The sequence below is a fragment of the Otolemur garnettii genome, unplaced genomic scaffold, assembly GCF_000181295.1.
Source record: "Otolemur garnettii isolate 467f Iridium unplaced genomic scaffold, OtoGar3 scaffold00012, whole genome shotgun sequence".
In the NCBI taxonomy this organism is placed as follows: Eukaryota; Metazoa; Chordata; class Mammalia; order Primates; family Galagidae; genus Otolemur; species Otolemur garnettii.
This window is the reverse complement of record NW_003852407.1, coordinates 27,151,618-27,163,416: the sequence shown is the minus strand read 5'-3', so window position 1 is coordinate 27,163,416 and position 11,799 is coordinate 27,151,618. Positions and strand designations below refer to the sequence as shown.

Genomic DNA, 11,799 nt, shown 5'->3' with positions numbered 1-11,799 from the left:
ATCAGATATTAGACATAAAGACTTTAATTCAACATTTTAAATGTGTTCAAAGAATTGAAGAAGATCATATCTAAAGAATTAAAAAACACGTGAGAACAATGTCTCACATTGAATATAAATAATATCAAGAAAGAAATAGAAATTATAAAAAAGAACCAAATAGAAACTCTGGGGGAGAGAAGTACAATCACTGAAATGAAGAATTTACTACAAAGAATGCTATGGACTGAGGTGGCCAACACACAAGAGTATTTTGTAAATATTTTATAAATTTTTTTAATGAATATTTGGTAAATAAAAGTACATTTAGTTACAATTTCCCATTTTCCCCAGGCATAGTGATTTTTATGGGCAACTTTTAGGACATCCTGTACTATTGAAATTAAGTTGGTATTTATATAATTGTCCAATATGGGAAAATCCACAGAGGCAGAATGTAGATTAGTGGTTGTCTGGGCCTGGGGGTGGGAATGGGTTAGTAATTACACACTGGTAGTTCTTTTTTGGAGTAATGCAAGTGTTCTAAAATTATATTACTGTATGCTTCTGTAAGTTTACTAAAAATTTTATACTCACAATGAGGGAATATTATTGTATATAATAAATACCTCAACTTGTTAAAAATATAAATTAAAATGATAAAAGTTTTGGCCAGGCATGGTGGCTCACACCTGTAATTCTAGCACTTTGGGAAGCTGAAGAAGGAGGAATTCTTGAGGTCAGGAGTTCAGTTATAAGCAAGAGCTAGACTGCATCTCTACAAAAAATAGAAAAAAATTAGGCTCCATGCCCGTAGTGCAGTGAGTACGGCACTGGCCACATATGCTGAAGGTGGCAGGTTCGAGCCTGGGCCAGGCCAGCTAAATGACAATGACAACTGTAACAAAAAATAGCTGGGCATTGTGGCTGGTGCCTGTAGTCCCAGCTACTCCAGAGGCTGAGGCAAGAGAATTGCCTAAGCCCAAGAGTTTGAGGTTGCTGTGAGCTGTGACGCTATGGCACTCTACTGAGGGTGACATAGTGAGACTCTGTCTCAAAAAAAATAAATAGAAAAAATTAGACAGAGTAGTGGCACACTCCTGTAGTCCTAGCTCCTGGGAAGGCTGAGACAGAAGGGTGGCTGCAGCCCAGGAATTTGAGATTGCAGTTAGTAATGATGACTTCACTGCCCTCTAGCCTGGGCAACAGAGTGAGACATTGTCTGAAAAAAAAAAATTACAGAAGTATTATATTTATATATAATAAATGCCATTAATGCCGGGCACTGTACAGAATGCTTTATATACATTATATAGCTTGATTCACTTTGTCTTCATGATACCCCTGAGAGATTAGGTATTATTATGCCTATTCAGAGATGTGAAAACTGAGTTTTCAGGAAGCAGAAGACCATAAAGGTTAAAAATACAGGTTTTTATATGAAAAGATTCTCAACATTACTTAATCATTAGAATGCAAATTAAAACCACAGTGAGATACTGCCTCACACCTATTGGGATGTTTACTATAAAAACACACACAGAAAATACCAGGTGTTGGTGAGGATACAGAGAAATGGGGACCCTTGTACACTGTTGGTGGGAATACAAAATGGTGCACCTGCTCTGGAAGACAGGATGGAGGGTCCTCAAAATATTACAACTAGAATTACCACATGATCCAGCAATCCCATTTGTGGGTGTATAATTAAAGAATTGAAAACAAGATCTTGAAGAGATATTTGCACACTCATGTCATGGCCTTTTTCATACTAGCCAAGATGCAACCTACATGTCCATCAACAGATGAATAGATTAAAACATATACCCAATGGGACATTATTCAGCTTTACACAAAAAGGAAGTTCTACACTATGTGATAACATGGATGAGCCTTGTGCTAAGTTAAACAAGCCAGTCACAAAAAGACAAATAGTTCATGATTCCACATACATGACTTAGCTAACGTAGTCAAACTCTTAGAAATTAGAATGGTTGTGCCAGGGGATGGGAGAAAGGAGGAAGCAGGGAGTTGTTTGGTAGATAGATAAATAGTTTCCCTTTTTCAAGATGCATAAATTCCAGAGATCCGTTGGGTAACATTGTGCTTATAGGTAATAACACTGGACTGTTAAAAATGGTTGGGATGGTAAATTTCATGTTATGTGTTTTTTGCTACAATAATAAAATAAAATAATATGAATGTGTGTGCAAGAAAAGATCATACCTTCCACCACAGTTATTTGCATTAATGAGGACCTAACCTGCGTGACCCAGTTGGTCTCCATGGGCCTTCCTTTATGATAGCTTTCTCATTCATCTTACATTTGCACAAATGTGCATTTTAAAATAGATAGAATCTTGGGAAAGTTTATTTCATTTTACTGCCCCTGATTGCCCACCTTCATTTTTTCCTCCCTTCGTGAGACTATTCCACGATGATTTCTGAATGTCAGTGCTCCAGGAGGGACTTCCCATCTTTATTTTTCCTTATGCATTTGGTACGTCTTGTCTTTGACCCACTCTGGGTGTCTGCCTCTGTGGAATCCCTGTCTAAGGAAGACCCTGCCTTTCTGTTTCCACGTGTAGAGAAACTTCAGACACGCCAGCAGCCGAGCCCCGGTGTCTAGGGAAGAGCTGATGACGCTGCTGTCTAGACTGGCAGGTGTACGCATCAGAGGCCTCCACTTCACCGAGACGCAGCGGCTCACCCTGGGCGAGGTGGGGCTGGAGGAGGCCTCTGACACAGGAGGTGGTCGCACAGCCCATGATGTGGAGATGTGTGTCTGCCCCCCTCACTACACTGGCGACTCATGTCAGGTAGGAAGTTTTGCCATTCATGACATTCCCCCAGGGAACTGCATGGCCAGCTGTGCTTGCTGCTGTTCAGCGCTGTGGGATGGTTTAGTCTAATAGTCCCCAAACTTTCTGGAACCAGGGACTAGTTTTATGGAAGACAATTTTTCCACAGGTGGGGGTGGGGTGGGGAATGGGACAGGAAGCAGAGGTCAGGAGGTATTGTGAGTGATGAGGCGTGGCTGTAAAAACAAATAAATCTTCATTCCCCACCTGCTGCTCACCTCTGCTGTGCAGCCTGGTTCCTAAGGACCAGTACCTGTCAGAGGGGAGGACTGGGGCTGCAGGTTGAGGCCCTCTCTGTTCACATTTCTGCTGGGCTGCAGCCTATATTTTACATAGTCTCCCTGCAAGAACTACATGTGAAAAAGACGTCACCAGTGGCTCAAGATTCATAGTAGAGCCAAAGGAGCTCCCAGAGGGTGGGACCAGAGAAATGAGAAGTAGAAGTCAGAAGGAGCCTGCCAGTTGGCACCCGGGATTTGAGTCCCTGCCTTCCTAGTGGCTGACCCAGGGTGTTCATGCTTTTCTCTAAGGCAGGGTCTGCCTCCAGCCACCCCCCACCCACCAATAGAGTTGAATTCTAGAGAACTGAATGTCCCGGATTCCTGTTTTCTAACTCGCAGCGGGACCATAGTGTTTGAGATCTGTTCAACCTGGGTTGTCCTCAGGTGATTAAAATGTGCCATAAAATGAAACTCTTTAGTATCTCAAGTTATAAATATGTTCTTTTCCTAAAGAGATCGAGGGAAAGCGCAGTGTGAGTGTAATTAGTAGGAAGCAGCGAACATGGTCCTTCTTCATGTTGCCCAGGCCCAGAGCATGTGGATTTAGCCAAACCCTTCACTTTCTTCACTGGCCCCTTACTAGCAGGAAACTCCAAGGTGATCTGCACACACGAGTTTCTATTTGTTTCAGTTACCCAAAATATCTTACCTGCCCCAGTTTTGGGGGGACCTTTGAGTTGTAACCCTTCGCCCACAGGTTGCCTACATTCTCCCCCCTTCCCTCTATCTCTTCTCCAGCCTGATTAAAATAGATCACCCCAGGGGAGGAGTGGGCCCCTGGATTACCAGCCTCCCGCCCAGGGCGTGTTCTCCGAGGGTGACTCAGCCTGTGATTTATGCCTGCTCTGATCGTCTAGTGCGGTCTGCGGGTAAGGTGGGTAGAAGGTGATGCCGCCCCACCTGGTAGGAATTACAGAGCGGTGCGCTTACCTGCAGGACTGTACTGTGTGCTCCAGCGCAGGCTGACTCATGTGTGAAGTTTAAAGGTGGAGCTCGGCCAGACAGCCTTCCTTACCTGAGTCAGGCAGGCCTGGGCACTGAGCAGGAAGGGCAGTTATAAGAGGAGAGGCGGAGGACTCTGCACAGCCGGAGGGACGCCCTGGAACCAGGATGCCCCTGGCAGTCAGCCTGTCAGCCCGCAGCACCGGCTGGCTGTGGATCTTTGGGGCAGCCCTGGGGCAGTGTCTGGGGTACAGTTCACAGCAGCAAAGGCTACCATTCCTTCAGCCTCCGGGTCAAAGTCAACTGCAAACAAGTTTTGTGGAGTTTAGACCCAGCCAGGTAATGTTCCTTTTAAATATGGGGTTGGGACAGGGATGGATTTCCAGCTTTGTGACATTTTGAGTTAAGGCTGCAGATGAATAAACCGGTGGGCTGGGGGAGGGGCCAATGGCCTCCCTGTAGAGTTGACTGGCAGGGTTTATTATGGTACTTGACAGATTGCTCTCCTGAGCTATTAACCACAAACCTCATAAATATCAGCCCACCTGGAAATGCCCAGGCAGTTGAGAGCTTGAATGCTTGTGGGGTGTTAATGTAACTATAAAACTTTGCGCCCTTCAGAGAGGAACCTAAGGTTTGGGACAAAAGAATCCAATGCCTATATGTTTCCAAATGCTGCTTGGAAGAAAATTTATCCACAAAGTAAAACATGAGAAACAGTGGAATCCATGCTTGAGAAAAGTGATCAAAGTTTGCACAATACTTAACAGACATGCTTCAATTTGCCAGGCATGAAACATTCATAAATTCTGCTCACTTTCTTTAAACTTCCTGGATGCTATGTGTATATTTACAGGGAAATAAATCTTATGGTTGCTGAAATAACCCTAGACACTGAATAGGGACGTAATTTTTATCATTCGTACTACCAAAGTTGCCTGGAAAGCTTAACCTGAAAAATCGTCACTTTAAAAACCGTAACTAGTTACAAAACTTCTTTATGGAAACAATATATTGGGACATATGGATTTTCATTTAAAGAGCAAATCTTCAATATAATCTGAATACGTGAACTGAATTTTTTGTAAGATGTGGTTTTGCTTGCTAAGAGAGCAAATGCTTATGGACAAATGCTGTGAGTGTTGACATGACACGTAACTCTTGCAGACTGTCTTTTTCTGCTTCTAATCAAAAGCAAATTAAGATGGATGATTTAGTTTAATCAGGACGGACGATCCTCCCCCCCTCAAGCATGTTTAATGAAGCTTTTATTTAGGCAGGTTACCATAAACTCACCAGATTATTTGAACAATCAACTAATGAGATTATTTGTTTATTGGAACAATTTGTTCTTTACCCAACACGATTGTTTTGTAAGCAGGTAATGTGACACCTGGTGGTAATTATAAGGTCCTTGCCACTTATTAGTAGAGATTGTAGATCTGATTTCACCATCATTGGCTGCTTTTAGATGCATCTTTCAGTTGTGCTTTAAGCAAAAGAACATTCCTTTCATACTTCGTTCTCCTTTAGACAAGCCTAGTCACATAACACCTAAAATAATCTTTTTTTTTGCAATGTGCTCCTTTGCCTAAATATGGTCCCTAATAGCTTGAAGAAACCATATATTGGTCTTGTTGTGTGTATGATCTGTGTTCATTGGTAATTCCCAAAGGAGATCCTGGCAACACCCAGGAGGGTCCACCCACTGGAGTGTGTGAGGGTTCTGTCTCCGCCTCCTGTCCCTTCTGCTTGACCAGGGAGAAAGAAGTCTATGACCATGGATGAATGAGAGTGGACTGTTCATTTCAAGATTTCCTTTGACTGTAGTTTCAGAGTCTTACAGACATACATACTGTTTAAAGAGGATTAAAGACTGTTTTTATCTTGAAATATTAATTTTTCCTAATGTTTTCAAAATGGGGCATGTAGGAGATCAGTGAAAGAAACTAGCAACAATATTTGATTTTAATGGGTGCCCTGATTCGTTCTGCCAAAAAAAAAAAAAAAAAGAGAGAATATATCTATAATTCTATTTAAAGATAGACTCTAAATAATGTTTAATGGCTGGTATAAGAATAATTGCTTTTTTGTCCTCTCTTGGAGGCATGCTTAAGTAGAATCCTTTTTTAAAAAGAATTCTTTTAAAAAGATGTTAGTTTATGAAAAGAAAAGTGTAATTTTTTTCCCTCCAGATGAAAAAGAATAACTTGTATTATGCTGGAAAGAGACAATAATACTGGAGATGGTAATAATCAGAGCAACACTGAACACGGAAACAAGACCACACCCCAGGGCTCCCTTGGGGAGAGTGTCCATGTGCACAGTGCTCGGTATAGACCAGACATGGGTGCACAGTCCTGTGTGGGAACTCAGCACGCTCCCTCCCCCGGGTTCCCTGTTGCCCATGGACTAATGAGTGGCAGTGGAGTGATTGCATTGACAATGCCCTGATTGTGTAGAGCCCAGTAAAGACGCCTTATACCCCCACCCCAATTCCTGCTCCTATACTGCTCCCTACCAGCCCAAACCCACACTGGGAGAGGGCATGGCTGCTGGAAGAGAACTTGAACTTGAAGTGACCTGCTTAAATGTCCTCCCCTTTAAAGACAGGAGTCCTGACTATCTTTATTTATCCATCTCCCACCCCATCTCCACTTGCCCTCAAAATAAGTGGTGTGAGAAGGACTCTCTACCTCCCCACTTCTGTTTGATTTCCTTGCTGTAAGTCTCACACTCCTACCACGGTGTGGGAATCAAACAGAATCTGACAGAGATGCAGGTCGACTTGACAGAGGCTAAAATTAGGAATCTACACACTGGCTGGAGAAAAGATGAAAAAGTGAATGTGTCAGCTGAGCTCAGTGGTGTGCAGCTGTAGTCCCAGCTACTCAGGAGGGTGAGGCTGGAGGAACATTTGAGCCCAGTCCTGAGCTATGATTGCACCTGTGAAAAGCCACTGCATGCCAGCCTGGGCATTACAGCAAGACCCAGTCTCTAAAAAAAAAAAAAAAAAAAAAGTGACTGCTTCGCAGTCAGAACTGCCAATGCTTTGGATAATGATTGGTTTTTTTTCTTTGTATTCATTAAACACTTTGTTTTCAAAACAGGGTTGTAGCCCAGGATACTATCGACATAACAATGGCTTGTATAAGGGAAGATGCGTTCCCTGCAATTGCAACGGACACTCAAATCGATGTCAGGACGGCTCAGGAATATGTATTGTGAGTAAATTGATACTCTAATGCTGCCAGCAGGCAATCTCTTTCTCCCCACTTCCCCCTGTTATGCCTGGAGATATCAGTGACACATCTCCCAAGCCCTACATAGGGGTGGCTGTGTAAAAGTAAGAGGCTCCAGCTTTATCAGACTGGGCTATTTTACATTTCGTTTTCCCCTCCATTTTAACATGCACCATCAGAAGAGAAAACCTGTCTCAACAATTAAATTATCCCTAGCTTATAAATCTCTGCTTCATTAAAAGATATCGATAGGTAGAGTAGGGGATTGCATTTGCGAGGATATGATAAATCAGAGGTGTGAGTTTGGGCCCCAGTTTTGTTGGGGTGGCAGAAAGATACCATCAAATGAGCAGTAACTCAGGAACACAAGAGGGGGGGAGGATGCTGAGACAGGCCGAAGGCCCCCATGCAGTCGGTCTGACATCAACGCCACTATTGCCAGGGCAGAAAGACACAGCGGGCTTGGGGCCGACAGGCATTGGGGTCAGGAAAGAGCCACCTCACTGCTCCCCTCCTCACTGCCTCCTGGGCTCCGCCCTGTATTGATTGTTTTTCTTCAAGTTCTCCGTGTAGACCTTGATATCTACAGCTTACCCACTGGAAAATGGATCTTACTTTGGAATATTTTTTAAAATTCCCTTACATGAAATTACAGTAGAACCTCTGTAAATTGCTCCCCTGAGGGACTGCCACAAACTGGTCCACATATGAAGGTGGTCAACATGAGGAACGAGGCCTGCTGTACTGATATGTAACAAGTGGTGTATGTTCAGTCTATGAAAATTAAGTCAACTTAAGGAGGTGGTGGTCAGTGTAGGGAGGTGGTCAGCTATGGAGATTCGACTGTGGTTACTTAAGAAATTTTCTTTGCATTCATTTTTAAGTATTCAGCTTCTTTCATCCCCTTTCCTCAGAGTTCTTCCCAGCAGCCAGGGCCTCCCCTGTTAGGAGAACAGACAGTTAAGGAGACAACCTCAGTCCTCCCAGGGATGCCAAACCCCACCTGTGTTGTGCTCCTTTGGATATACAATCGAGCCTCCACAGTTGATCACCTCCCTACAAGTTGACCCAATTTGCATAGACCTGACACGTACCACATGGAGGTATCAATACAGGAGGCCAAGTTCCTTATGCTGACCACCTCTGTATGTTGACCAGTTAGTTACAGTCCCTGTGTGGCCAACTTACAGAGGTTCTACTGTAAACTCCCTGGCACAGATTTCCTTTACAGTGTGCAGCTAGGGTGCATTTCAACTATTTGAGTCCCTAAACTGTGTTAAGCTAGTTCACCACGGCCCAGGGACCTGCTTCCTCGGCAAGATGCAGCAGGTCAGAGCAGGAAGTTGTACAGATCCTCCCAATAGAATATGTTGTTGAATCGCAACCTTGTAAATTCAAAGAAAGCATTAGGAAATATTGTTTTTCAGTTTGATTGTATTCTATGTGATAGTTTGTGTATGTCGTGTGTAACATGGGTAGATGCTTTAATTAAAAATAAATATTTATCTTAGCACTGACCCAGTGCTAAATATCAAGTCGGCCTCATAAAGGCTGCTGAAGAACAAAGGGAGTTTTCTTTGTAGCCCATTCACCTAGTGAAAGGATAACTTGCGAAAGTTGTAATTCATTTTTAATCAAATAAGATTTTCTTTTTTATTGCCTTTCTTTGTCCCTAATGGCCTTCTGTCCCATAAAAGCCCTCCATTCATTCAGGAAACCTTCAATGAGGTTTGCTATTGTGGCAGGTACCGAGCTAAGCGCTAGGGTTCAGATCATTAGACATAATCTCTCTTCTCAAGAAGCTTGCTGTCAGGAAGGTGGGGTGGCTCCCGCCTGTAATCCCAGCAGTCTGGGGGGCCAAGACAGGAGGATTGCTGGAGTTCAGGAGTTCCAGACTAGCCTGAGTAAGAGTGAGACTCTGTCTCTACCAAAAATAGAAAAACCCCCTGGGTGTTGTGTTGGGCACCTGTAGTCCCCTGTAGTTCCAGCTACTCGGGAGGCAAGAAGGTCACTTGAGCCCAGGAGTTTGAGGTTTCTATGAGCTAGGCTGACACCAAGGCACTCTAGCCTGGGACAGCAGAGTGAGACCCTGTCAAAAAAGAAAAAAAAGAAGCTTGCTGTCTAGTGGGGAATATGCATGCATGCACACACATACACACATATGTGCACACACGTGGCATCCAAGTCTGCACTCCATTAACTGCTCTCATTCTCACAGAGCGGGAAAGAGTAAATCAAGTACCTTTGAACCTTATTTTAAAATGCAGCTAGACTTTCCAGCTGATTCCACTGCAAATCGCCCTCTACCTCTCAAGGTCCAAATTAATGTCTAAAATTGGGGTCCTCCCCCCAGGTGAAAATCTCTATGTCATTTCAAGACTAAACTTTGAAGTTTGAAAGATAAGGAGCCCAACTCCTTGCCAGTACAGCAGGACATGTATGTGTCCGGTGGCCAGGGCTGGAGTAGCAGGTGATGATATGTGTACGTGTGTCACAGCCAGAGGGACTGCAGTAACAGCCCCACTCCCCGATGAGGCCCCTGCCTTTCTCTGCCTCTCCTTGGCCCAGTGTCTCCCACTTTTTCATCTCTCTCCTGAGTTCCCCTGGTCTTCTGCTCTCTCTGTCACCTCTTATTGTCCTCTGTTCCCTGGTCCCTCCCCTTTTCTCTTCTTCTTTCTTCAGTGCCCCTCTTTTCATTCCCATCTTTCCCACTACTGTGGAAGGTTTTATGTGGAATTCACAGCTGAGGCAGCTGCCCTGAGGCTCACAGATGGCGGGAGGCCACCACCCTTGGAGGTCTCAGGCTCCCTCCAGCTGTGTCCTGCCCCATTACGCTTCAGCCTCTGGGACACCCTTTACTCCTCTCTCCTTCCACACACAAGACTGAGGTTCTGTATGCTCTGTTCCTGTGCCCTGAATGCCTGTCCCTCACTTCTGCGCCCAGCTAATCCCTCTCCTTCTGTCCTTCCTGTAGGCAGCAGCGGCTCCAGGAGGCCTTCCCTGAGGCTCTGGGGGCACCATCTTCCCCCTCCTCTTGCTCTGGTGGGATACTGTGGCATACCTTTGCTACCCTGTTTCCCATGTAATACTGACTATGCCCATTTATGGGGTTATATACACTCCCAAGGCAAGGCACCAACCAGACTTTGCATCCTTAGTACCTAGCGTAGTTGGGCCCATAGTACATGCCCAAGAGATGTTTGGTTTCAAATGGAGCCAGGTGAGCGTATGCGAGGGAGTGCAGGTGGGCTCCTGTGGTCATTCATTCTTTCATTCACTCACAAAGACACACCAGGAAACTTGAATGGAAGATGCCTCAGTTCACGGGACTGATGAAGATGGCTTCCAGGGTATCCTCTCAATCAGAAATGGCATTTCAGACCTTCTTACAGTAGGACTTTACCAGACAGCACGGTTATGAGTCCCTTCCACGACCCTCTCCCTCACCTGTGGGCCCCAGTGTTCAGTGTTTTTAGCAGGGGCCAGATGTCCTCACCTCAGTTCTTGTTTCTCTGTGTTCTTGTTCCCGATGTTCTCAGCCTCAGAGCAAAGGAGACAGAGGACTAAGACATCTCTATCCAGGCATGTTCTTCTTGAAAATTGTCATTTGGATTAAAAGAGAAGCAAAACTAAAATGGAAAAGTAAATAATTAGTTTCAAAAGGCAAATGTTTACAAGAGAGTCCGGGCAGCCATGCACAGGGAGGGCGAGGGCAGCCATCACCGGGAGGGTGAGGGAAGCTGCTGGTGTCCCGAGAAGCCCCCGGGTGGCTGGCAAACTGCAGGGTGGGATATTCCCAGTGTCCCCACCTCAGGAGAAACCTACCCTGCAGTGAGGAAGGAAGGAGTGAGCTTTCTGGGGATGTAAACATGTAAGCAGCTTCTACTTTAAAGGCCTTCCACATTTCTGGAAATGCTTACAAATATCCTGTGTTTACAGCCTGATTTTATATCCAGAAGAAAAATACAAGAGGAAAAAAATAATGACAGGATATTTTAACATCTTGTGTTTTGTACAATTTTCAGTTACTCAGATGTCTGTGAAGGATGGCTTTATTCAATCTGGACACCGATGACATTTATGATTGAAGAGCCATCTCTTCCATTGTAAACAAACCACGAGCCCTTGTGATATATATGGATACTGTTTTCCCCCAACCTAGCTTCAGATATTCTTTTAAAATGCACACCCACCAAAGTTTCCTACCGTAGCACCACTCTGCATACAGCAGTAAAACACATAAGCACATTTTTAAAGTGTACTTACCCCAGGCCATGTAATTAACATGAAGTTTCTCTGAATTATCAAATCCCCAGCAAGAGGAGTTTTCCTGGATTTGTTAGATCTTTATTACTAGGGTAACACCAGGAAAGGTTATAGCCTGCTATCTCCACAAACTAAACAAATTCGACCCATTCCACTAGACTTGTGTGTGTGTGTGTGTGTGTGTGTGTGTGTGTGAGAGACAGTCTCACTCTGTCACTCTGGGTCAGT

The 11,799-nt window shown here is 44.3% G+C and overlaps 1 protein-coding gene across 1 annotated transcript in view; it reads left to right on the top strand.

The window, feature by feature from the left end:
* LAMA3 (laminin subunit alpha 3) overlaps positions 1-11,799 on the top strand; it is a 245,007-nt gene that overhangs the window by 165,327 nt on the left and 67,881 nt on the right. The window contains exons 37-39 of the mRNA XM_012802016.2: positions 2,568-2,798; positions 7,174-7,287; positions 9,524-9,534. Of these exons, the coding sequence (XP_012657470.1) occupies positions 2,568-2,798; positions 7,174-7,287; positions 9,524-9,534 (356 nt within the window). The remainder of the gene's footprint in view (positions 1-2,567; positions 2,799-7,173; positions 7,288-9,523; positions 9,535-11,799) is intronic.